At 41.8% G+C, this 27,774-nt stretch overlaps 1 protein-coding gene across 1 annotated transcript; it reads right to left on the bottom strand.

The window, feature by feature from the left end:
* Positions 1-14,881: 14,881 nt before the first annotated feature.
* On the bottom strand, positions 14,882-24,679 carry LOC311289714 (tripartite motif-containing protein 16-like). The gene is made up of 6 exons (XM_084407944.1): positions 24,032-24,679; positions 18,540-18,635; positions 18,220-18,453; positions 17,643-17,796; positions 17,442-17,489; positions 14,882-16,565 (listed from the first exon to the last, which is right to left on the bottom strand). The coding sequence occupies exons 1-6, from the start codon at positions 24,599-24,601 to the stop codon at positions 16,039-16,041; spliced, it is 1,629 nt and encodes a 542-aa protein (XP_084264070.1). The 5' UTR covers positions 24,602-24,679; the 3' UTR covers positions 14,882-16,038.
* Positions 24,680-27,774: the final 3,095 nt, after the last annotated feature.

Below are 27,774 nucleotides of genomic sequence, written 5' to 3'. Positions count from 1 at the left end.
TGGTACTACAGATGTGGCCTTTAAAAATGCGCGTCTCAAAGAGAAGAATGCCGCGAGAACTTCCCGAAATTCTGCGGGATCCTGCAGAAGGGGGATTAGGTGTTGGACGCAGGAAATACTAAAACCTGTAGATGGCAGTCGTGTTTCATGTAGGCCATACTGACGACAATATTGTACAGTTGGTACTCAACCAGAATGCAATACTAACATTACATTATCACACTAAGTACTCTCAGTTTCTAATGGCCCTTTCAGACAGGATGCAGAATGCGCTGCTCTATGAAACCCATTTATTTCAATGGCTTGCGCCGTGCAAGGACGTTTTGTTGCTGTGTCGACCAAAGCGGAGCGCAGAATTGGCGAGCTTGTGCGCACGCCGCGGTCAAAGTTAAAAATAGTTCAACTTTTGCCACTGCGCTCTGAGTCACCAAGAAGTTTTGACGACAGTGCTGTCAAATATCTATTCCGAAGCTGTAGGGGGAGCTCTATAGAGAAACCCGCGAGCAAAAAGCGAGAAAACAGCGAAGAAATTGCCAAAACTGCATAGCGCTGCTTTAATAAACTAACTATTTAGTCAGATAGGTAATTGTTGTGAAAGAAATACAGTTACAATTTCAAGCATTTTCAAGCATTTTTTTCAAAATTTAAGCACTTTTCAAACCTTGAAAACACAACATCAAAATTCAAGCATTTTCAAGGATTTCAAGCACCCGTACGAACCCTCAAAGTTGTAAACAAGTTATGGTACTATTTCAACAAAAGTGTAATTCAACAAAAAAGTGCTTCAGATTCTCCCATTAAAAACGCATGAATTCCATTAAACAATTCTTTCTCCATTGAAATTAAAGCAGTACGGTGAATACGTCTTGAAAATAAAGAAGTGAAGAACAGAGGTGTGATTCAGCTGTGAAACAGATGAAGATTAAAGACTCGTCTGTGTCCTGCTGGCAGGTTGCTCATTCCACAATTGACTAGCATGAAGTTGAGTTTGTCTGTGAAAGCCTTCAGCCCTTTACCAGAATTGAACTTCCAGTATTCAAGAATCAAATCCATACAATGCAACTTAGCTGTAAGTTGCTTAGCTGTCCAAACCAACTAAAGCTAAGAATCAAGGAATCAGACACCAAGGTAAAAAAAAGATTATATAGGTCCCACTACTGGTTGTTGGACAGCACATTTACATTGGTGTAACAGCACACTAGACTGATGAATCTACACTGGAAAGAAGGTCTGTTTCCATTACCTTCAGATGCCTGAAAGGTTCACATATGTTTGATTTGCTTACAGGAACCTTGGATGACATACATTGGTTAGTCTACTCATTGAGTTTCATCCTACCAGGGGGCTGCAGTAGAGTGTATATAAACTGGCTGGCTAGAGTTTATGGTGTCACGAGTCACCACCCCTTTCTTCTCGTGTCGAAATTTAGTCGCCATCCAGGTATGTTTGGTGATGTTGGCTGGGTTGTCAGTGGCATACTGTACGTTACACTGTTAGAAAATACTTACAGTAAAATAAAGTAAAACATTTTTTTACAGTAAAATACTGGCAACAGGGTCGCTAGCCAGTTATTGTATTTTTTACAGTAATGTTTCTGTAATTTAATTTACATAATTTTACTGTATTCTCTGATTACAGTAAATAACTGTATTTTTTAATTATGTTTTTTAATATTTATGGTGAAAAGGACCCTAGGTTGATTTTACTCTGACCCATCCCTATAATGCGCTTTTAATAACACTGTTTAATATCAAACACGTCTCGCGGTTTAGCAACTGTAGACTGCATTTTACAACACTTACTTATTTGTCTGGTTTGGATGTTAAGTTTGGGCTTTTAGGGAGGAACGAAAGTGTATGAAAGAAAGGAAAGGGCGTTGGAAGGATTGCAATGAACATTTTACTTTGATTTTCTAATTTTACCTTCAATGTTTTCATAATCGTTGGAAGCCAAAATTGAAATAGAAAATCAGCTACGATTAATCGCAAAGCCCTAATTAGTGCAGGCTTTTTCTACATTATACATTTTTCTACATTTAATAGAATTGAATAGAATTTACCTACTAGCACATCAAAAACATCTGAATCCATACACAACCAGCTTCAAGTCTTACTTCTCGCTCTTGGTAACACTGCGTGTTTTTTGCAGATGTGTCTCACGTCCTTCCCCCCTTCCCTTCACCTGATCTGGGCTCGTGTCCTCTGCCCGAGCCAATCAGCATGAACGATGTTAAAAATCTACAGAGCAACTACAGGATTCACTGTGAGGTACTACACTCTTTTTTTTTTTTGGTTGTTGTTGTTTTTTTCCACATTTAGCAAATTTGCAAATAGAGGTTGATTCCTTTTAGGGATGCACGATATATCGGCCACCATATCGGCATCGGCCGATATATGTTCATTTTTAATCCTATAGTTATTGACCCAATAAAAAAAATGTGCCTGATATATTAAAGCCGATAAATAATGTCTTATTTCCTTCAGCTGAGACACTTCAGATGCGCACTGTTCATCATGATGGTTTTGAATTGCTTGAAATATGATTGGAATCACTTCAAAAAAGGAAAATACAGTTAAGTGCAACATGTGCAGTGCAAGTCTGTCATATAGGCTACATAAAATTATAATGAGAACATTATTATAATTGTGTGCTTGGGACATGGATTTGGTGAGACTTTTGTTTTTTTTGTAATCAGGTTTTCAAAAATTACACACAAAACTTGGATCTAGATTTATCGGCTTTCAAATATAGAATTATCGTATCGGACATATTTTTTGTATCCGTGCATTCCTACTTCCTTTATAATGAGAGCACCCAGTGGAGGAAACAGTTTCACAGGGGCCGTGGAAAGGAAGCAACTTCTTAACAGCTATCTTTAGAAAATAATAGAGCAATTACACCTGGCAAAGATAAACTAGTCCTTATACCAGTGGAAATTTAAATTCTGATATTATATGCTTATTACAACAACTTTGAATCATTTAATAATTCAAAAATATAAAGTAAAATATAAAATATGTAAATGAATGAATCAGAATGTGAGTGCATATCAAGTACATAAAAATGTATGATTATGGAATAATGAGAATGTTAAAGAAATAACACAGCAAATAGTTACACTAATCTACCCAAGGCTGTTTTCTTGCAACAATATATCAACATGTTTTCCATCATGAATGTGAGCCTTGTTATTACGGGCAGCTAGAATAAGGAAAACCAAGCACCTGCAACATCTCTCAGAGAATGACCTTGTATGAACAATGTTCTTTCACAACCTGTGAATATTTGTCACACAGTCTCTGTTGAATTTAATGTGTTAACTGCATCAGATTTAATTACACATTTTATAATTGTTTAATTCTGTTCTGTGATTTCTGAGGATTTTGAAAACAGAACAAGCCTGAGAGTTCGCTTGAACCCCAGCATGGCTGTCCATGCTTAATACACGCGCACACAGACACATCATTTATTTCTTTTGATTATATTATTTATTTATTACAGTCAAGACATTTACAATGTAAAGATTTCTATTTCAAATCAATCCTGTGCTTTTGAACTTTCTATTCATCAAAGAATCCTGAAGAAAAGTGTATTCTGGTTTCCACAAAAATATTAAGCGATAGCGTTTCCGCTTAAGAAATGTAAGAAACTTAAGAAATGTATCTTGTGCACCAAATAAGCATATTAGAATGATTTCTGAAGGATCATGTGACCCTGAAGACTGGCGTAATGATGCTGAAAATTCAGCTTTGCCATCACAGGAATACACTTAATTCTCCTTAATTTAGTTTAACTCGCTTAATTTAGTCCTAATTTGTAAGTCGCTTTGGATAAAAGCGTCTGCTAAATGACTAAATGTAAATGTAATACACAAACGTTTTCTATCTTAATATATTTTTAAATTGCAAAAATATTTCACATTGTTACAGTTTTCACAAATAAATGCAGCCTTGGTGAGCATAAGAGACTTCTTTCAAAAACATTACAAAAAGACGGTAGTTGTATAATTATACAACTTTGAACGGTTTGAACGGTAGTTGTATAATTATAATAATTTTTCTTAAAACATTTTCTAAATCGAATATAAAAATAATGTTGTAATAAACATAGTGCTTTCCAAAGGATGGTGCTTTTAAAAAACATTTCTGTTCTGTGTCTGTTATCTCCATAAGTTACTAAATTCAATCTATTTCATGTGTGCTGGAAAAGCGAGTGTTTTGAGATTTGTTCTTTGGAGTAGATTAGATGTCTTCTCTTCCCATGTTTTGCTTCATAGAATTAGAAAATTTACTTTAAACAAAAGAAAGCAAATATTATAATCGATTTACATTTACATTTAGTCATTTAGCAGACGGTTTTATCCAAAGCGACTTACAAATTAGGACTAAATTAAGCGAGTCAAAAAACAACAACAACGCAAGAAATGCTCAAAATACGAAGTGCAGGCATTATTCAGAGTAGCATAAGCACGATAAGTGAGGTTTTAGAGGGAAAGTTTTTTTTATTTTTTATTTCCGATTTAAATTCGGAAACCTTGTATAGAACAATTTTAATTGCAACACCCTCTTTTTACTTTCAGGTTTTACTTTCAGTTTCAATGTGTTTTAATGGAAGAATAAACGGCACTTAATTTCTGTTCGCCGCAGCTTTGCTAAGTATTCCTTCTCCCTACTTTCTGCTGACGGGGTTTGTGGTTTGAAGTATCTTGAGTTTTACTTTCAGAATGTGGCTGATCTCATTACAGTCGGAGTGAAGCACTGCTCTCAATATTCTGACAGATGAACTCGACCCATCTTCATTTCCTAGCACTCACTTTTAATGTCATTTCTGCAATGTTCGAGCGCTCTTTCTCTCCATCTCTCTTTCTGTCCCTCCCCGTCCACTGGACACCTTTTTGTTCCAGGGCTACCTGGATGAGTGACACACATATTATATACTTACGAACTTTTATTTTAGATGCGAGTGTGTATCAGGGGCATTTCCTCCCATGAAGGGGCATGCATGTGTGTATAGTATTATTGTTATGTTTTTTTATGTGTATTAATTATTGTTTTTTTTTACAGTAAGCTACATGAATCTCTGTATGTGCTATATCTAGAGGAAGTATGTAAAATGCAGTATATACAATATATTTTACTGATTTCTGAATATTAATGACGGCAGTAAATTATTTATCAACTGCATATTATGCCATAAGCTTTAAACAATTGTTTTTAAATATATAAAGTGTTGTATAATGCACAACTTAATTCCCCTATTACTTCACAAAACAAACAAAAATAATTCAACATCCTAATCTTGAAAAACAGGTCAAAATTGATTTATTTTATAACTTCTAAATCTGCATGAAAAAGTAATAAAACAGTGTATTTTGTATTATTTTGATTTCATTTTTATTTACAAAATTGTATTTTTTTCTAAAAGGGCATGAAAAAAAAAAAAATTGCCATCATGGCCCTTCACACAAAGAAGAAATACACGAACGACATACATTTAAAACCACAAGTTGACCAGCATGATCTTAATAAAATGGTTCTGAAAAACACAAAGACACGGATGAATTTCCACCACTTCATTACCAGACTAACATGTCCAAACAACAAGACCCCAAGTGAATCCAACAAACTTCTGATCAAAAATGGAGAACAATTCATCTCCAGATGCTGTTCCATCACAGGATGCAAAGAGTGGCTAGAAATATTGAAAAGAACAAAGAGGACAACATATTAGATATATTACAAAACATAATGATACAGTCAGAGACAGATAGAGGGATGACAGATACAGCTAGAGACAGATAGAAAATATAAAAAAATTACAATTAAGGAAAAAACACAGTGTGTGTGTGTACTACTTACATTTCAGAAATTCCACTGATAATCCATCACAACATGTGGGTTCTCAGCAACCTGTTTCTCACCATTTGCCCTGTCGTTTTAGATGGCAATTTTCCTCTCTCTGGATTAATACATACAAAGTGCCTAAAGGGTCAGGAAACAGACAATATGTAATTAAGATTGGTTTGAAGTTTTTGAGGCTTGTAATCATGTTTTTGAAATTGGACCATATATTAGAGCATATGTATGTCCACTAATTAAAACACCTGATTTAACTCATTAGCTTGCTAGTGCTAAAGAGGGAGACATCTAAATCTTATTCACCCTTAAACTTATCTCTTCTCGAGTTGAGAAACATTGTGTCAAAGGCCTCAACAGATAACATAACTATAAAAGGCAAGTTCTGATACTGAATACATGTGTAAAATGCAGGCTAGGTTGTTACCGTTGAATGAACTCCAAGGTACAGACTGGCTCCTCCTGATTGAATATGTAATATGTTGTGAACAGTATGGCAAGGCCAGACAGGAAGCTGGGCTGAATTCCTCACACACAACTTGGCCTTCCAGTGTCCACTTGTCAAAGTGTCTCCTAAAACAATACCACATGTGACAATAGTTATTTTTAACTATACCATTTTTATTTTTCAGCGTTTTACATTTAAACTATATTTTAGTATTCAGAGTGCAGGAAAGAAAAAGTCATTACAAACAAACAATAAGTTTCTCGTGAGCTCGTGAAAGTCTGTATATTTTTATTTTTGCTAAGGTGACAATTTTAACATGCTATATAAAAATATCTGTGGGGTATTTTGAGCTAAAACTTCACATACACACCCTGGGGACATCAGAGACTTATTTTACATCTTGTGAAAAGGGCATTATAACACCCCTATAATTTGTAAGCATAAGGCCGTGTGTCCAGCAACTTGCCAACCGACACTCCCTTCTACTGTATCTCCCCCCTGAGGAGCTACCCCGCCGCTCAAGGAAAACGGACAACAGAATAAAAGGAATCTCAAGTTTATTTATTTAATTAAAAGGCAATCTCAATGAGAAAGATCAGGCCAACCGGCCCTCCTGCGTCGACAGATCCAGACTAGATGACAGCAGTGGAGATTGGACTCGAGTCGCTAGACCAGCGAAACTTCAGCATAGACTGGTGAGCAGGGCGGGTCAGTATGGGTCCAGTATGCTCACTCTTTCTTCCTGGATACAGGACTGGATGCAGCAGCGAAGATGTAGCTTGGTTCACTGGCTCAGCGGGACTTCAGCATAAACTGGTAAACAGAATGGATTAGTATGGATTCAGTATGCTCACTCTTTCTCCCTGAATACAGGACTGGATGCAGCAGCGAAGATGTGGCTTGGTTCACTGGCTCAGCGGAACTTCAGCATAAACTGGTAGGCAGAGCGGGTCAGTATGGATTCAGTATGCTCACTTTCTTCCTGGATACAGGACTGGATGCAGCAGCGAAGATGTGGCTCGGTTCACTGGCTCAGCAGGACTTCAGCATAGATCTTTCTTCCTGGATACAGGACTGGATGCAGCAGCGGAGATGTGGCTCGGTTCACTGGCTCAGCGGGACTTCAGCATAGACTGGTAAACAGAGTGGATTAGTATGGATTCAGTATGCTCACTCTTTCTTCCTGGATACAGGACTGGATGCAGCAGCGGAGATGTGGCTCGGTTCACTGACTCAGCAGGACTTCAGCATAGACTGGTAAACAGAGTGGATTAGTATGAATTCAGTACGAGTTCAGTAACGTCGAAGCTCTGTTCGTTTGGGTACCACACAGTCTGCAACTTCCCTCCACTCGTGCATGTACTGCAAAAACACTCAACTGCACACGTGATGAAAATAACCAGCACTGCATTCACAAACCTCAAACATTAAAGCAGGGTGTGGGCCCAGACGAAAACCTCGGCGGATGGAAACTCTGTTACAGATATAAACAAGCTCTGCACTACAATGTCACCTCCAAAACACTCCTCTTCTTTCACAAGATAATGCCTTCAACCACAGTCGAGTTACAACCTCTTCAAGAAATAGACAAAGTGTAATGAGTTTCCCACCCATACTATAGTTCCCATACTATAGTGAATCCTCATGTCGTATTCGGTAAAAGAAGACTGTCACTTATCTCCTTAGGTCCAGTGTTCTCCACCGCTGGCCACTTCCCTGCTGTATCTCCACAGAAAACTCTGCTGTGTCTTCCCTGCTCGCTCTCCGCTCCCCCACCGCACACCTTCCTCTCAACACAAACCTCTTTATATCCTCATGGTCCAATCGCCCCTTCAGGATCTTTTCCGCTGCATAGCTGACAGCAATCGCGCTCGTCAGCTCTCTTTCATTGCTTCTCGCTGCTTCCGTGTTTTCCCGGAACCGGCCTCGTGTTACGCCGGAAGCGCTCCCCGTACACAATTTCCAGAAATAAGGTTCCGGTTTTAGTCACCCCGTGACACTCTCCCCCACAAATGAGTTCTAGTCCCTAGAACTTCTGAGCAGAAACCCACTCACCATACCTCGCTGGTGGTTGCCCTTGGGTGTCTCGCTGAGAGCGTCGTGGCGGGGACGGGTGAGCCTCTCCTACTGCCACTGGCTCGGGTCCCACTGGGACCACCGCCCATCCTACCACTGGCAGTGCGGGGGTCCTTGGGGCCATGGGTACCTCCCCCCGTAGACCTCGAGTAGTTGGGACAAGGCCAAAGTAGGTTACGATGTAATACCCGCTCAGGGCCCAACCTCCCTTCCGGCCGGACAGTGTACACAGGTATGTCCGGGTCTCGTTGTCGTTCTACCACGTATGGCTTAGCCTCCCACCGGTCACTCAGCTTGCCCTTACCTGGCCGTCGAACATCTCTGACCAGGACTTGCTCCCCGGGCAGCAAGGGGGCCTCTCGTGCTGTTCGATCGTATAACCGTTTATTTTTCTCAGACGCTCCCCCAATTCGATCTGTAACTCGCTCATAGGCACGATGGAGCTGCTGATGGTGCCGTCCCACCCATTCGGTGGTCTTCAGGTACAACCACCTGTTCTAAACTCTCTCGGGTTGCAGGATCCTGGACGGAGCGACATATTACTCCCTCTTTCAGGCCAAGCCTCTCCCACTGCCCCAAGAGTCGTCGCACCGTTGTTGTCTGCGTCCGTCTCTCAGCGGCTCGAGGCAAGAAGCCTCTGTCCAACCAGGACCGAACCACCGCCAGGTCTCTGTCCCTTCTCTGCAGCTCTCTCCTCCGCCTTGGGTCCCATCCCCAACTAGCGGGAACATCCTCTCTGTCTGATCCTGGGGCCTCCACTATCCCCACCAGGAGCCCCTCTCTGGTTTCGTTAGAAAGAGCCAAGGCTGGACTTCCTGTATCCGCCGCAGGGAGCCTAGAAAGCACATCCGCGTTCACATGTTCCCGTCCTGGCCGATACTGCAGCTGATAGTCATAATTAGACAACTGAGCCACCCACCGCTGTTCGATCGCCCCCAACTTAGCCGTGCGTAGGTGGACCAGAGGGTTATTATCCGTTACGACCAGCACCTTAGCCCCCCACAGATAATCTTTAAACTTTTCGCTCATTGCTAAGAGCTCGAGCTTAAAGGAGCTGTAGTTCGAATCATTTCTCTCCGCCGGGTGGAGGTTCCGGCTCGCATAGGCGATCACTCTCTCTACGCCTTGCTGCCTCTGGGCCAATACTGCTCCCAGTCCCAGATTACTAGCGTCAATGTAGAAAATAAACGGCTGGGTGAAGTCAGTATAGGCGAGGATCGGGGCCTGTAACAACTCCTGTTTAAGAGTTTGGAACGCTGTCTCACAAGTCAAACTCCAAGTCACTGAAGGAGACCCCCGGCCCCGCGACCGCGCAGTGCCCACGAGAAGTTGGTTCAAGGGCTTGGCAGTTTTTGAAAAGTTTTTAATAAAACGTCGGTAATACCCAACAAAACCCAAAAAACATCGCACCTGTTGGACTGTCGAAGGGGGCTCCCACCCTTGTACGGCTGACACCTTCTCCGGATCTGGGGAGATTCCCGCAGCACTGACGCAGTGACCGAGAAACTTTACCTCCTTCTGGAACAGGTGACACTTTTCTGGTCGCAATTTCAGTCCGAATTTTTCCATTGCCTGGAAAACTTGCTCAAGATGAAGCAGATGGGCCGTGAAGTCTGGAGAAAAGACGATAATGTCATCTAGATATACCAATGTTGTGTCAACCAACTGCCCCCCCAGGCAGCGCTGCATGAGCCGCTGGAAGGTGGCAGGAGCGTTGCAGAGCCCTAAGGGCATCCTATCCCACTCAAAGAGCCCGAAAGGGGTGGTAAAGGCTGTCTTCTCACGATCTTCTTCCGCCACCTGGACCTGCCAGTACCCACTAGCTAAGTCCAGCGTGGAATACGAGGCGGCCTGAGTTAAGCTGGTAAGTGAATCCTCAATTCGTGGTAGGGGGAAGGCGTCTTTCTTAGTTACGTTGTTCAGCTTTCGATAATCAACGCAGAACCTCCAAGCTCCAGTCTTCTTCTGCACTAGGACGATCGGGGCCGCCCAACGGCTACTGCTCTCCCGAATGATGCCCCCCTCTAACATTCCCCTCAACAGGGTGCGAATCTCCGAATATAGGGTTGGGGGTACAGGGCGGTACCGCTCCCGGCTTGGGGCTGCGTCGCCCGTGGGGATCTGGTGCCTCACCACGCCAGTTCAGCCATAGTCCTCGTCATGCGTGGAGAACACATGCTGCCAGCGACTCAGAAAATCCTGGAGCTGGCACCGCTGATCTTCCTCTAGTCCCTCTCCCCACAGGGATCCTCCCACCAGGTGTTCAGGCACTCCGCTTCCACTTGGGCCGACCTGCTGATCTTCCTGGACAATGGCCACTTCGACCACCGCCACATCCACTTGACTGAAACACACATCCCGGCTTTCTCTCACTTGCTGGGGCTCTACCGATGTAACCCGGGCCAGTCGTTGATGCCGATGGAGGGTGACCGGATATGAACTGGTGTTCCTTACCCTCACGGACACCCGTCCCCGGTGAACAATGGCAAGCCCTCGGGCAACCTCAATCACTTGGCAATCCCAATGGGGCTCTACGAGGACCCAGTCGTCTGATCTATCTGGGCGAGCCGGCAACCGAGCCCATACGATGGCTTCACTCCGTGCGGGAACAGTCAGGGCATACCGGCAAGCCACTCGACCGACATCCTCCCGATCCCACTAAGCTCTAGCAGTATGGATTCTATGGCAGTCTGCTATTATATGTTCTCACTTCTGCTCCTCCGTAGAAGGAGGTCTTGGGGCGGCCCGACTCCGAAACAGCTCCTCCCAACACTCCGAGATGATGTTCATACCCAACCGGGCTCGATGGGCTCCCAGGCACCGGTCCCGGACCCCATGAATGTGAAAGTCCGCCACTGCATATCCAACATAGGGGATGTCCAGTCCGTTTGCCCCCCGAAGAGTGAGCCAAGGGGCTTCAGTCCCCTGCTCTTGGTAATCCTCAAAGAGTTCCCTGGACAGACTTTCTGAAACCAAAGTAACCTGGGAGCCAGTATCAACAAGGCACTGGAGCCTCTTGCGTTAACTTGAACTTCGACGATAGGGCAGTGTCCGACCAATTGGTCCCGGGGAGCAGACAAAGAATGGGGGTCAATCAAAGGGGTCCCGACCACTTGACCCACAGTGGCCGGCGAACCTAAAAAACCCCTTGCGAACCACGCCGTGGACCACACTGACGACTCATATGTCCCGGCTCCCCGCAGTTATTACAAATTGGTCGCCCCTGATCATCCCACTGAAATTTAGCAGGATTAGATCGTCCAGGGCGGCGTCCCATCGTTCGACTCCCCTCAGAGTAAGACCTCTCACGGGGCAAAGGTGCCTCCCCAAGCCGTCCCCGGCGAAGTTCTGCCAAAAGTGTCTGAGAGAGTTCGGCCATCTGCTCCTGGACATTCTTCTTAAGTTCTGTACGTAACTCTTGTTTCCAGTCAGTCTGTACTGAAGCAGTGGGAGTAAAGGTTCCGCTAGCTGCCATGCAAGCAGTTGAAGCAATAGCTTCGGTGTGATCGGTTTCCTGAGCCAAGGCTTCTCGACGAAGATCGTCGAATGTCAACATGGGGTCTTGTCGGAGTTGTAGCTGTAAGCTCTGTCGTATTGGCCCGTCACAGAGTCCCAAGAGGAATTGGTCCCGTAATAGGGTGTCTTCATCCCCAAGTCCATGGTTACGCCTCCCTTTCAAACGAGCAAACTGCTCTCGGAGCCGTAAGGAATACGATTGAAGGTCCTGTTGGGGGCCTTGCCGGTAATTAAAAAACTGAGCCCGGAGGGCAGCCACTGGGGTGGTATCCCCGTACAGTTCGGACAAGAAGTCGAAGACAGCCGGTGCATTAGCTCGGGCAGCCCCTGAGGCAGCTTGAACCTCCCTCTTGGCCTCTCCTTCCAGGGACCCCAGTACGAACTGTAACCTCTGCTGTTTATTCAGCCCTTGTAGACCAGCCAAGTATTCTATTTGTGCCTTCCACTCCGACAGTTTTAATTCCGAGCCAGGTCCTCCGAACCGTTGTGCCCAGGGGGCCCCCATGAAGACTGGCATAACTTGGGGTCTGGTAGCCGGTACATCTTCGTCCGCCATCTCTCGAACTACGGGTGCTCAACTCAGGGAAGGAAATCCTGCCGACTACGCCAAATGTCACAGGCCGGGCGTGCGGCGGCGCTACTTGCCAACCGACACTCCCTTCTACTGTACCTCCCCCCTGAGGAGCTACCCCGCCGCTCAAGGAAAACGGACAACAGAATAAAAGGAATCTCAAGTTTATTTATTTAATTAAAAGGCAATCTCAAGGAGAAAGATCAGGCCAACCGGCCCTCCTGCGTCGACAGATCCAGACTACATGACAGCAGTGGAGATTGGACTCGTGTCGCTAGACCAGCGAAACTTCAGCATAGACTGGTGAGCAGGGTGGGTCAGTATGGGTCCAGTATGCTCACTCTTTCTTCCTGGATACAGGACTGAATGCAGCAGCGGAGATGCGGCTCAGCGGGACTTCAGCATAAACTGGTAGGCAGAGCGGGTCAGTATGGATTCAGTATGCTCACTTTCTTCCTGGATACAGGACTGGATGCAGCAGCGAAGATGTAGCTCAGTTCACTGGCTCAGCGGGACTTCAGCATAAACTGGTAAACAGAATGGATTAGTATGGATTCAGTATGCTCACTCTTTCTCCCTGAATACAGGACTGGATGCAGCAGCGAAGATGTGGCTCAGTTCACTGGCTCAGCGGAACTTCAGCATAAACTGGTAGGCAGAGCGGGTCAGTATGGATTCAGTATGCTCACTCTTTCTTCCTGGATACAGGACTGGATGCAGCAGCGGAGACGTAGCTCAGCGGGACTTCAGCATAAACTGGTAGGCAGAGCGGGTCAGTATGGATTCAGTATGCTCACTTTCTTCCTGGATACAGGACTGGATGCAGCAGCGAAGATGTGGCTCGGTTCACTGGCTCAGCAGGACTTCAGCATAGACTGGTAAACAGAGTGGATTAGTATGGATTCAGTATGCTCACTCTTTCTCCCTGGATACAGGACTGGATGCAGCAGCGAAGATGTGGCTCGGTTCACTGGCTCAGAAGGACTTCAGCATAGATCTTTCTTCCTGGATACAGGACTGGATGCGGCAGCGAAGATGTGGCTCGGTTCAATGGCTCAGCGGGACTTCAGCATAGACTGGTAAACAGAGCGGGTCAGTATGGATTCAGTATGCTCACTCTTTCTTCCTGGATACAGGACTGGATGCAGCAGCGGAGATGTGGCTCGGTTCACTGGCTCAGCGGGACTTCAGCATAGACTGGTAAACAGAGCGGGTCATTATGGATTCAGTATGCTCACTCTTTCTTCCTGGATACAGGACTGGATGCAGCAGCGGAGATGTGGCTCGGTTCACTGACTCAGCAGGACTTCAGCATAGACTGGTAAACAGAGTGGATTAGTATGAATTCAGTATGAGTTCAGTAACGTCGAAGCTCTGTTCGTTTGGGTACCACACAGTCTGCAACTTCCCTCCACTCGTGCATGCACTGCAAAAACACTCAACTGCACACGTGATGAAAATAACCAGCACTGCATTCACAAACCTCAAACATTAAAGCAGGGTGTGGGCCCAGACGAAAACCTCGGCGGATGGAAACTCTGTTACAGATATAAACAAGCTCTGCACTACAATGTCACCTCCAAAACACTCCTCTTCTTTCACAAGATAATGCCTTCAACCACAGTCGAGTTACAACCTCTTCAAGAAATAGACAGAGTGTAATGAGTTTCCCACCCAATAATACTATAGTGAATCCTCATGTCGTATTCGGTAAAAGAAGACTGTCACTTATCTCCTTAGGTCCAGTGTTCTCCACCGCTGGCCACTTCCCTGCTGTATCTCCACAGAAAACTCTGCTGTGTCTTCCCTGCTCGCTCTCCGCTCCCCCACCGCACACCTTCCTCTCAACACAAACCTCTTTATATCCTCATGGTCCAATCGCCCCTTCAGGATCTTTCCCGCTGCACAGCTGACAGCAATCGCGCTCGTCACCTCTCTTTCATTGCTTCTCGCTGCTTCCGTGTTTTCCCGGAACCGGCCTCGTGTTACGCCGGAAGCGCTCCCCGTACACAATTTCCACAAATAAGGTTCTGGTTTTAGTCACCCCGTGACAAAAACGCTAGGCGTTCTGCTGAAAACACTTAGCTATGGGCGCTTGAGAGCGTTTTGGCAGCGCACGAGCGCAGTATTTTTTTCAGTTGAGACACTTTGCTTATTATGATACGGAATATCTGTGAAAGTGTTGCTAGTCTCTCATTTCACACATATTTTGGAAAACGACTTGGTTAGACTTTTGGTCTTCTTGCAAGGAAAGCACAGATACACACCGTAAATCATCATGACTCACAAACACACACTGATCTTACTGTCTATATGAGGATTCATTAAACACATTTATTCTGACGTGTTATTTCACTGACAGAAGTTCAGCTGTAGTATTGATGTAATTGTTATACAATACAGAGACACGAAGAGTGAAGATCCAAGCGCAGCTTTATTTGACAGTAGTCTAGAATCAATACAGCAGGCAAAGGGTCAAAACACATATAAACCATCCGAAAACAAACACAAACAGGGAAAATAGGGAAATGCAGGAAACCGAGGGTCCAGAAATGCAGTTTTAACAAATTATTTTTTTTCGTTTTTAAAACCTAGCAATAAATGACAGAGTGAAGTCAATTTGTGATGATGAAACAGGGCAGAAGATTATGGGTAGTGTAGTCCATGACAGAGTAACAATAGTCTATGATGGAGAGCCCACTGGTGGACAAACAGCACTTCAGCTGATGACTGGGACAGTAATGAAAAGAACATAAAAGACTATGACAGAAGTCAACGACCTATGGCACAATCGCTGGCACGTGATGTGAGTAAAAGTGAGAGAGGTGTATGTATTTCATTCAGATAAAGTTCCTCATACCTGCATACAGATCTACATCTTGAGGTAATCATTCCTCATAGTAACACAGCTTGTTTTATTTAAGTTAAGTATTTAAGTTACTGACTGACAGCTTATTCCGCTGTACATAATTAATGCTATAAATCTCAGAGATAATCAACCAATTATATAGAGTCAAAATGATGCATGTGGAAACTGTTCATGGATATGAAAAAAAAATTTACTCTTCCAAAAATGGTACAAAAATAAACATGCGAGAGTGTGTTATAACAGCTCCCGGTACACAGATATAACAGCGCTATTACAGTAGTTTCTGCGCTACGCATCACGGAGAGAAGTTGAGCATCTCGTCAGCGAGCCGACGTGAAAACTGAAAAGCAAATGAAACTGAAAGTTCAGCGTCACACATGCTGAAGCTCAACACACAGTCGTCTTCATTAAAAGTAGTGACACTAAATTATCTTTCCAGTGCTGATGCCGCATCTATGATCTTGATATTGTCTGATGATAAATAAAATCAAGCTCATATCTTGCTTTCTTTAATGTGAACTCGTGTAAATTGAAGCTCTAACGGATAGCGATCCAATCAGAGTAATTAACTCAGAAACTTAAAAATGGCCACTTCATTACAAAAAAGTTGCCAACCCCTTCTCTATAACATCTCACTGTTACTGATTTATCATGCAGCTCAAAGCATTATGGGTAGAATCTCTCTACAGTCTGTTCTCATTCATCAACACAGTTTCACTGATGATCTAGGATAAACAGTAAACCCAGGATAGAGCGGTTGAGTGAATGTGGTCTGGACTGTGTGGATGAGGCTCATTGTGTCAGAGACGCTGTAGAAGGACAGAGTTCCTGCACTGTGATCCACATACACTCCTACTCTCCTGCTGATGGGCTTTACAGGGAGTTTAGTCTCTATCTTATTGTGTATGAATGAGTAACTGAAGAAAGAGCAGTACAAACTCCAGGACTGATCATTATATCCAAACCAACACTCATAACCCGATCCCTTCCTGCTGATGCTCTTATATGACACTGATATATACACACCACCAATCAAACCATCACTCCACTCAATCTCCCAGTAACAGCGTCCACACACACTCTCTCTACACAACACCTGACGCACATCAAATCTGTCTGGATGATCAGGATACGGCTGCTCTGTGAGAGTGCCAGTAATCACTCTGTTCCCCTCAGACAGACGGAGGCGTTTATTCGCTGTGTTCAGATCCAGAGTGAACTGATGGGAATCTGATGGAGAGAAAACACATCAGAGTCAGGAATTATGAATATGTCTGATCTTTTATTATAGCTGAACTCTTCATGTTCAATATATCAGCAGTGTCTCAGTTGATTCATTTCTGATGTAAAAAAGTTATTCATTTAGTTCATTATCTATACAGCCGCTCTGGAGAAAGCAGTGATGTCATCGTCCAGCTCAGTTCAGTTCTCATATAATGGTGTCAATGCAGGAAGAGCAATAATATGGTTTACTAGTTTACCAGATATCCTGTGAAAATCATCATTTACATCAGTGTATCATTTACTGTATATTAATGGTTATTATGCCTAATATATACACCACTCAAATATTTGGGGTCAGTATGATTCTTTTGTAATAATTTGATCTACAATGTTTTTAAGTATTCTAGGCCTATTGTTGGTGATTTTCAGTGCTGTAGACTTTGGCAATCTTGAGCTTTCTTTAAATTTCTATCTGTTTCCTCAAAGGTTAAAGAGATTTGTTACAAAATCCTGTTTAGGATAAATCCATAGAGGAATTCTTACAGAAGAGATTTCAGTTTGTTCTTACTTTCCTGAAGCTTTTTTACTACTGTGATTTTACCTCTAAATCTTGGATGAATGTTTCAGTGAAAAATAATTATAGTTATTCATTAGTTTTAGAAGACATCCTGTTTTTGAAGAATATGTTGAATCCCCTGTTTTACATCTTTGTTAAAGTCACGAGTCAATTTGCTTTTGCTTCCAGCGCCCCTCGATGTTCTCTCCGTTGAGAAACACTAATTTACATGATCAACAATAAAACTCTTCTGTCATGTTTTCTTTCTACAGGAAGAACATGAAGACACTCAGAGAGTTTTTCTGCTGGTTTTCTTAGTGACTTACATTGTAGGAAGTCGTTCCTGGTTCTGGGATCAATGTTGGTGAAAGTGACTGTGGAAATCAACAGACATGAAGAGTGTGATTATCATGTCGAGAGAAAATGATCCCTGCATCCGTTCCTAAGACATTTCTAATATGATCTTCTACATGATATGAGATGATGGAGGATCATTTCTGAGAGCTGATGAATCTCCAGGACTTTACCTCTGTCAGAGATCTTCTTCTCTTTGCAGAAATCCTCCAGTTTGTCTCTCAGCTGACGGACAGATTCTCTCACGCCATCAAAAGAGGAGAGAGAACTGAAGGGATTGTCATTTACGTCTGTAGATTCAGGAGGAGCTGAGAGAGACTGGAAACTCTACAGAAAACAGAAATCAAAGCTCATCACCTCCACACTTCATCAATAACCTGCACTACTGTCAGATTTATATGGTTCTTGTTGATCTTTAGTAGTGAGACTGGTGCCATAAAGTTCATGGATTTCACATTGTTATAAAAAAAGTGTTTAAATATTAGTGAAGTTTTGAGTTGTTGCGGTCTGGAAGCTCAATATATCTTTCAGAAAATAAGTTTCCTTAGAGATTTCCAGAGCTGAACTGCATTTCTAAATGCGTCTTTTTCAAAAGAAGAAGATCAGATGAGAGTCTGACTGATGATGATATAATAACCGAACACACAGATCAACACTTCAGTCAACGGCTCATTCTGCTCTCATGAAATGTTTCTCTGTGAGTCTCTTGCTCAAGTCCACTATGACCCTGTTCTTCTAGATCTCTGTTACCTGCAGGAAATGGATGTGATCCTGTGTGTGTGAAAGCTGCTCCAGCTCAGCGTCTCTCCTCCTCAGATCATTGATCTCCTGCTCCAGTCGCTCCAGTCGTCCTTCAGCTCGACTCACTGCAGTCTTTTCCTGATCTCTGATCCGCTGTGTCGCCTCAGAGCGGCTTCTCTCAATGGAGCGGATGAGCTCAGTGAAGATCCTCTCACTGTCCTCCACTGCTGTCTGTGCAGAGCGCTGTTAGGACACACATCACAATCACACAGTGGCTTCAGTGAGTCCTGACTGAGACGTCTCAAACTTCTCTTCTTCTCCAGACTCACCTTATGAGACGCCACAGCCTCTCTCAGCTGCTGAAGATCTTTCTCTCTCTGCTGGATCCTCTGCTGGAACGACCTCTGCGTCTCCTTCAGCTGGTGCTAAAGGACAAACCAATGACAGGAGAATCATCACATTAATCATCAACTAAACAGATAAGAATCCAGTATCAGAGAAGTGGTGAGATTGAGGGGTTAAAGGTCAGTCATAAGTGCCAGCATTATTTCATCAATGCCTAGTTTTATAGGGATAGTTCACCTAGAAATATAAATTATTTCATTGTTTACTCATCCTCATGTCTTTCCAAACTTTCTGAAGAATGTCTCTGTTTCTAAAGCCCAAATCAAATATAGTGATGCGTCAATAACCTCAAATCTCACTGGCTCATGCATGTGACATCATGACTAATCATGCCACCATATTTGATTTTTCTTATCACTCCAGAAGACTCAGGCTCCAAATTTGTATGCCCTTCACTCTCTAACTTCCCTCTGTCTTGTTCACTCAGTCATTGCTTACGTTGCACTCATATGTTTTAAAGCACAATCGCGGTGACAAATAGCAATAGGACATAAATAAATGTCATGTAGAATACCAAATATGAGCCCATGACCACCACAGTACGAGCCTCAGCATCAGCGTGTAGTAGGCTACTGGGGTCGATGCTGCAAATAAAAATCTTGCAATGCAAATTAAAAACTCGTGTAGCTATTTATGGGTTGAACCCAGTTATTCATTAGTCAGTTACTTGATGCTTTTCTGTTCTATCTTGAATAACGTGACGCGTCCATAACGTGTTGTTCCCATAACAGAGATGTAAAGTGCTGTTTCTGTGGCTTTTTTCAAGGCTCATAATTGCGGCTTGGCTTGACAAGCAGTCTAATGGTGTAATTCTAACAAAATACAAATTTTAAACATTTTATGGGCCTTTACGCGTACACTTCCTATTTGAACAAATGCAGATGAATGATGAATGAGCAGTTATTTCAGATTCCAGTGTAAATCCAAACGTGATTGGTTGAAGCGAGAACGTGCTACGATTGGCCAGCTCGATGTGGCCGTTATCTGATTGGCTTGAGTAGGCGGTGCACGTCGACGCTAGAAGTGTTTCAAAATCCACAGATGCGTGAGGGGATTCACAAATGCACAGGAACCAATTCACAAATGTGTGCAGCGATTTACAAATGCACAGAAAGCGGTTCACAAATAAATGTCAGGCAGAGTTGTGTTTGTAAAATAATAAAACATTTGTAAATATTTTATTTATTTGCAAATCTCATTTTATTTATGTGAATTTTATCATTTTTTGTGAAACTCTTTACATTTATTTGTGGATCTTAATCTATTTATTTGTGAATTCAATACATTTTTGTGAATCTCTTTACATTTATTTGTGAATATTAATCTATTTATTTGGAATATTGCAACAGTAATAACCCCATAGGACTAGGGGGGCTCCGTAGTAAATAAACCAGTATATACATGTAAAAAGTATAAATATAGGCTATAAAATATGAAGAAGAATTATAAAGGACTATGGATATGCAGCCAAAAGATTTACAAGATTTACAGTACTAGTAAATAAATAGAAGCAGAACTGCAGCAAACTATATTGCACACTGAATATTAAAACAGAGAATATTGCACAGAATGTGAAGTATTGCACTACATGGACCAGTTTACAGTTTTTCTCGATTGCTTAAACACATTTCTTGAAACTATGCCTCGTATTCTCAAAACTATAAGTTTACACAAATCCGTAACGTCTCACCCAATTCCCCAAACATCCTATTTTCAGGTCAAAATGAAGCTCTACACTCAAAACCATTCACTCTTGCTGAAAAACCAAACTTTGCCCTCAGACAGGACACACAAGCCCTCAAAATCACACACACTACAACATAGTCTAACACACTGGTGCAATAAATTCAAAACAACATTTCCAAAACTGGTAAGTTGTGTTGCTTGTGGTTCCCCCCTCACAAACCTTTCCACATGGTGAACACAAAAGACACAACCAATGGTTACATTGGCACATTTTTATTCATTCATGTACTACACAGTACAATACACACACACAATTATTATTATTTTTTTCTGTTTTACTCTTTTTTTTCTTCTTTTTTTTTACTCTCTCCTCTAAATTTGTTTTTATATTTACTTACAGTAAGATGTGTGTGACCATCATATGACAGTAAAAGAACACACACAAACCATATTCTAATATGGAATTGTATTGGAATGGTAAAGAGTGTTGTTACGTGACAGGAGGGCCTCCACTCAAGGAGACAATATGATGAACAAGTCTAAGAATGTTCCACATATGGTTGAAATACCATCATTGGCCTAGAAAGATAACATTCTGGGAGTCAAGACTATGAAGGATGCCCTCCCTTCACCGTCACACTCTGCAGCCACTCTGTGTGACTGTACGACTGCTGGCCTTTTCTTGCAAGAAAATACACCTCATCAAAGACTATTGGAAATGTTTGTCTCTTATTCAGTGATAGAATTTTGTTTGACACCACACCTCCCTGAAGGTTCTCGAGGCGACGGTAAAGCAATTCAAATTTGGCCTTACTCGTAGCCCAGCTTCCCTCATAGTCATACCATTGACAAAGACATGTGCAACTAGAGTGGCTTGAATTTCATCTGAGACTGCTTGTCTTCTTGCCCTTGCCCTTCCTCCTCCTCATTCTTATCCCTCTTCCTTCATGTCTTTCTGGATCCATTGTTCCAAAACTCAATAAACTGATTTGGGCCCTTTTATATATCTATTGAAGGTTCTGATTGATGTGTGTTAAATTTTGACTCTTAGTGTTTCCACTTGGGTAATTGTGTGCTAACTGAGCTGAAGCTGTGCTGACTTGAGTGAACAATATTGAATGCTAGTGCTTTCTAAATGACAACATGGTCTAGGCAATGAGAAATGAAGGGATTTGTGTGTAGAGTTTTGCAGTGACAGTTCAACAAATCTGACTCATGTGTCAAAACAGGGAATAGTGTTTATAGTTTAGGGAAATGGGTGTGCTTTTTGATAAATGGCATTATGGTTTTGAAATTTTTGTTCAAAAGCCTGGTTATAGTGTTTAAGCAATCGAGAAAAACTGTAATAATAAAGGGTCCATGTGTCAGACACTTTACTATCTTGAGGCCACGAGTTACTATCTTAAAGCCACGAGTTACTATCTTGAGGCCACGAGTTACAATCTTGAGGCCACGAGTTACAATCTTGAGGCCACGAGATACTATCTTGAGGCCACGAGTTACTATCTTGAGGCCACGAGTTACCATCTTGAGGCCACGAGTTACTATCTTGAGGTCACGAGTTACTATCTTGAGGCCACGAGATACTATCTTGAGGCCACGAGTTACTATCTTGAGGCCACGAGTTACTATCTTGAGGCCACGAGTTACTATCTTGAGGCCACGAGTTACTATCTTGAGGTCACGAGTTACTATCTTGAGGCCACGAGTTACAATCTTGAGGCCACGAGATACTATCTTGAGGCCACGAGTTACTATCTTGAGGCCACGAGTTACTATCTTGAGGCCACGAGTTACTATCTTGAGGCCACGAGTTACTATCTTGAGGCCACGAGTTACTATCTTGAGGCCATGAATTACTATCTTGAGGCCACGAGATAGTTAAAATTTATTTTTTTGACAAAGTGGGACTAGGGGGGCTCCGTAAATAAGACTTTGGCGGGACAAGAATTTTGGGGTTGCCAGATTGGGCGGTTTACCGCCAAACTTAAGTTTTTAAACTTAGGTAGCTGTCACTGCGGTTTCATGACACTCTTTCTGGGTCAGCGACAGCACCAACACACCAACACAGCACCAACACACAATGTTGCGATATGATTTTGTCAAAGGTTTAATAGACAAACGAAATGGAATAAGATCGCGTGGGTGTTTGAATCGAGATCACAGACTTTTAAAGATGAATCGTGCAGCTCTGTAACGACACATTTCATCCTCTATTGAATGAAAGTGGCTAACTTCTGTCAACCTCATATATAAGCAAGGGCAAAAATAAAGCAATTTAATTTGAATTAATATCTGTAATATTCTGTAATAATAATAAAAAAAATCGATTTTAAAATCATAAAAGATACTTTTTTTTTTTTTTAAATCGCGATATCGAGGTGAATCGATTTTTTTTCTCCGAGCCCTAATATGCATGTTTCATGTTGCCATTTGAAAAAACTGAAATGTTAAAGTGGGTTATTTTTTATGTCCATATATCCACTCTATGTTTTTATGTTAGGCTTTTGTTCCAAGTGACTTTTAGTGACAATAAACAGACTCATTGATAGCCTAAGTTGATAGCATTATTTTCCGTAACATAAGCTTATAGTTTAATAGTAGAATAGTCTGACTGAAGTCAGTGTAGCCTACTTTTGCGTTCATTTAATTGAATGTTGTTAGTCGAAAAGAAGGTCATTTTAAAGCTTGTTAATGATTTCAATGTGTTTAAACGAGAAACAAGCCACAAAAAAAAAATGGGCGTTTTTTTGTGCATTCTCGCGGTTTTTGATGAGGTTTTGGGCTGGAAAACCTTGCTGGCACCTGGCAACCCTGCTTAAGAGTCGTTTGGTCATTAATCGGACTGGTTTTGTTTCACTCATCGTAACGTAAATTTAGCTGCAGCTAAGTGCGCGACCCACAGTTTGAAAACCACTGGTCTAGTAGACCCCATAAACATAATGAGCCTGTAAATTATCATAATGGGATCTCTAAGTTCATACCTGTTTCTCTGTCCTCTGTACAGCAGCTGATACAGTGTCGTGGTTTTTATGTTCATCCATACACAGCACACGTTACATGTTCAGACTATAGAGTTTCATCGCCATCAACTGGCCTGGCAGCAAAATACACAGTTTTTAGTCGTTTTCGCGGATCGGTGTGAATGGGGATTGTTTTGACAGGGGTTGTGTCTGTACGTGGAAAAATCAAAGTAAAAACGTCTTTGTTTTCAGCTTATCGTTGTTGTGTAAATGTACCTTAAAACGAATTTAGGGTAAAACCATTAAACGGGTGGTAAAACACCTTTTTTCGAAGGCTTGATTGTGTTTGTGGGGTGCACTGTAACGTGTTCATGCTTCGTTTTTAAAAATTCACATTATTTTTCACATATTTAACCATTATTCTACACTGCTCTGTCCCTCCTTGTAAAAAACGGTCGGATGATTTCCGGGTTCTATGAATGTTCTAGTGATGTCACTAACCCTGGAGGAATGTCTCGTAGTCCCTACCGGCCGTTTGCTAGAACTTGTTTTTTTTTTTAAATATCTCCCTTTGTATTGAACTTTGAGCATTGTAACTTTGCAGATGTTGTTTATGCTCAAACAGCAACATTACACACTAACTAAAGTTAAAAAAGTGAAATCACATTCAACCACCCCTTTAAATGATGTAAATGTAGTCTAGTAGACCCCATAAACAATATTATGAGCCTGTAAATGAACATAATGGGACCTCTGTAAGTTCATACCTGTTTCTCTGTCATCTGTGCTGCCACTGATACAGTGTCGTGGTTTTTATGTTCATCCATACACAGCACACATATACACTTCTGATCAGTGCGGCAGAAAACCTCGAGGATCTTGTCGTGTTTCTGGCAGATCATCTCCTGCAGTCGTCCAGTGGCATCAGTCAGATTGTGTCTCTTTCCTTTAAACAAACTCTCATGTTGTTCAAGGTGATTCTGACAGTAAGAGTTCAGACACACCAGACAGGACTTGACGGCTTTGTGTTTTCTTCCAGTACAGACGTCACACTGCACATCTCCAGCTCCAGCGTAACAGTCAGCAGCAAGTTTAGTCTTCTTCAGTTTCTCCACCATTTCAGCCAGAATGGTGTTTTTAGCTAAAGCAGGTCTTGGCCTGAAGGTCTGTCTGCACTGAGGACAGCTGTAGACTCTCTTCTCATCCTCCTTATCCCAGCAGTCTGTAATACAGATCTTACAGTAACTGTGTCCACAGTGGATAGTCACAGGATCCTTCAGGAGATCCAGACACACTGAACACATGAACTCATCCTGAGAAAATCTGGCTTCTGCCATTTTACTGCATGAATACAGAGACACAAACACACGACAGCTCAACTACACTCCTCTGAACTCATGTGATTCCTGTTTCCTGGTTCTGTGTTTGAGTGCCGTGTGCAAAACAGGCGTGTCTGTAAAGCAGTGTGACGAGGCGTGATGGTAATAACAGTCACTGGTGTCAAAAAGTGCAATGCTGTTTATTGACAGTATTTTGTGATCCAGTATTCCCAAAATTGTGCACAAAATATTTAAAATGTGAGAAAAAAATAACAATTAGTTCTCTCTCTCTCTCTCTCTCTCTCTCTCTCTCTCTCTCTCTCTCTCTCTCTCTCTCTCTCTCTCTGTGCGCATGTGCGCATGTGCGAAGTGAATGTGGAAGGAGCCGGTTGTCAGGAGTGAAAGTACTCTCTCTGTTTGAGGGAGATTACTTTTTCTTTGATTTTCATACTTTTTTTGTTAGTTATAGATTATACTGTAGGTTTAGTTAAGGTTTTTAGTTAAGGTGAGTGGGGATAATGCTGTAGGAAGCGGGGGATTTGTCACGGTTAACACTCAAACATGGTTATGAATGCATGCCTGAGGCTGCGGTGTCCGTGGAGAATTGTCTGATAGCCGTGAGTGTGGCAATCGGCGGTGCCACTATAAGATTTGCCTCCCGTATGAACAAAGCCATTGTGTTCTTTCTCAGTGAAAGCCAAATGGTGGACGACTTGATTGAAACTGGGTTGGTAATCAAAGACATTTTTGTGCCTGTATTGCCTTTGTCAAGCCCGACCAAGAAAGTTTATCAAACATACCGCTGTATGTTAAAAATGAAAAACTAGAACAAATAATCCAGAGGTATGGTAAAATAGTGAGTCCTATTAAAATGATTCCTCTTGGATGTAAAAATCCCAAGATTAAACACGCAATGTCTTTTCGGCGTCAGGCTTTTTTGATTCTAAACACTCAGAGTGATCCATTAAATCTGTCAGAGAAATTAAGCATCAATGGCAAAGAGTACACTGTTTTTATCAGTTCAGAATCTATGAGATGCTTTGTGTTACGACCGCAGCCATAACACAATTGAGGACATCACAACACCGTAGTGATGTGTCGTTCGCGAACGATCCGTTCATTGCGTGTAAATTAAATATTTATGTTCCCTGTAAATTATCTTTGGCTGCATTATAATGATTTCTTCATTCAAAATATGATCGAGATTGCGTAGGTGGATGTTTTCGGGGAATTTGTCTGTTAAAAGTATAACATTTAAAGCCACTTAAATAAACGAAATGACTCAAAGATTCGTTCATTTTGATGAACGAGATCGAACGAGAGAGTCAGTAAAATGATCCGAACTTCCCATCACTACAACACAGCTCGTTCAATAGGGGATTTATTACAAAAAGAATATAAACATAATTGTAGAAGGAAAATGAATCGGGGTAAACACAAACAACAAGAGAGCACACAGAACCGCCCGCCGAACAGATTTGGCCGCTTACGCCGGTTTCACACTGCATGCATTAGCAGAGCGTAAGCAGCGCAGGAGCAGTATGGAAGGCCAAAAGGGCCAAAACGTGTGAAACTGTCGTGTAAACACGTAATTACGCCTTAACGCGCAATTTACGCGTTAACACGCAATTTACGTGTTAACACGGCATTACGTGTTAACGCGTAAATGACGTGTTAACACGTAAATTGCGTGTTAACGCGTAAATTGCGTGTTAATGCGTAAATTGCATGCTGGCACATTGGAAACCTGGTATGGCTATCTAAGCACAAATAACAAACAAATCCTGTAAATTGCAGGATTAAATCTAAAATAAAATTTGAACAATGTCTTTAAAAATGAACAACACACAACATTTAAAACAATACATATCCTAACACAATAAAAAGCATGCAACTGTGTGAATCAGAAAGTGGGAGGGGGGTTAATAGACCACTTACTGATATTTAGTTTTTCCTCAATCAAACTTCTTTAAATGAATAGTTGCTTTAAAATCAATTAACACAACATACAAAAAACACCCTTCTGTTGATGAAACAGTTCAGTATTCACTGCACAATGAAGCACTGCAGTCTATTAATGCATTTATTAAAAGTAGCCTAAATGTAGTATCATCAGAGCTATTCTCTTTGATTTTATAACATATTTAGCTATAGACACACAAATACACTAGGCTACTAATGAAATAATTTTTTTTTATATTTTTAATAATTAATAGTGCATATTGTTTTTCTAAATTGAACCATCCCTACACCCAAAGAGCACAAAGAGGTTACACCCCGTGCAGCACTTTTTGCATTCCTTGCATGTTGTGAGAAAGCCCTGAGTGTTTGGTATTATACAGCGATCAGCCAGGTGTGGACATGCAAAATCGGCAGCTAAGTTACAAATCAGACCGACTGGTCTGTTATCCAACCATGTATATGTTTTTTCTCAGTGCGTAATGAATAGGGGGGAGTTTTCGTATATATTTCGCCTTTGTTATTGATATTGTTCTGAACGCATTTTAAACTGCGTCACAAAGTGAAACCAAACCGTTTTCATATCAGACTTTGAGCTCGAAAAGGATTGTAATTAGATTAGATTATAAGATATTCTCTACCTAGTTTCAGATCAACCGGTGTGTTCAATATTGTTTGAAAATGTTGAATTTAATGACATTTTATGTTTGCTACTGTATTATACAACGTTGCGATCGTGCAATCTGCATGTCACTGTTTACTTTATTATGTTAATAATATAATCACGCCGCACGCGGTTTACCCAAGTATGTTAATTTATATAGGCCTATTACTTAATAACTGAATGTTTGTATCATTTACTGATATGCTTAACTGCATGTTTGTATAATTTACTGATATACTTATACAACTGTTTTCTTTGTTTATATTCTGTTTATTGCAGACCACACATTTGTGAATTAACATAATACAAACTCCTTTGAATAAATAAGTTCAACTGGGATTCCCTCTCGTGTTTCTCTTACGGAAACACACACCAGCATCTCAACTGCATTAATCCTGAACCCTTGAGCGTCCCATATGCTCGAATACATGTTTTTCATAAAGTTTTTCAATTAAGGGTTTTTGTTATAAGTCGCACTGGACTATGAGTCACATTTATTTAGAAATTTATTTCAAAAAAAAAAAAAAAATTCAGTGTTATGGATGGGACAGTTCTCCATGGACGTGAG

This window comes from Rutilus rutilus (assembly GCF_951802725.1).
Source record: "Rutilus rutilus genome assembly, chromosome: 4".
Lineage (NCBI taxonomy): Eukaryota > Metazoa > Chordata > Actinopteri > Cypriniformes > Leuciscidae > Rutilus > Rutilus rutilus.
The sequence above is the reverse complement of the archived record's forward strand: the minus strand, read 5'-3'. Positions and strand labels throughout refer to the sequence as shown.

Bases quoted from the DNA above. Each gene is read 5' to 3' on its own strand.
- LOC311289714 (XM_084407944.1), bottom strand. From the start codon at position 24,601: ATGGCAGAAGCCAGATTTTCTCAGGATGAGTTCATGTGTTCAGTGTGT. The intron at 18,454-18,539 runs GTGAGTCTGGAG...GTGTCCTAACAG, and splicing joins AGGCTGTGGCGTCTCATAAG to CGCTCTGCACAGACAGCAGT. The intron at 17,490-17,642 runs GTAAAGTCCTGG...TGATTTCCACAG, and splicing joins GAAGAAGATCTCTGACAGAG to TCACTTTCACCAACATTGAT.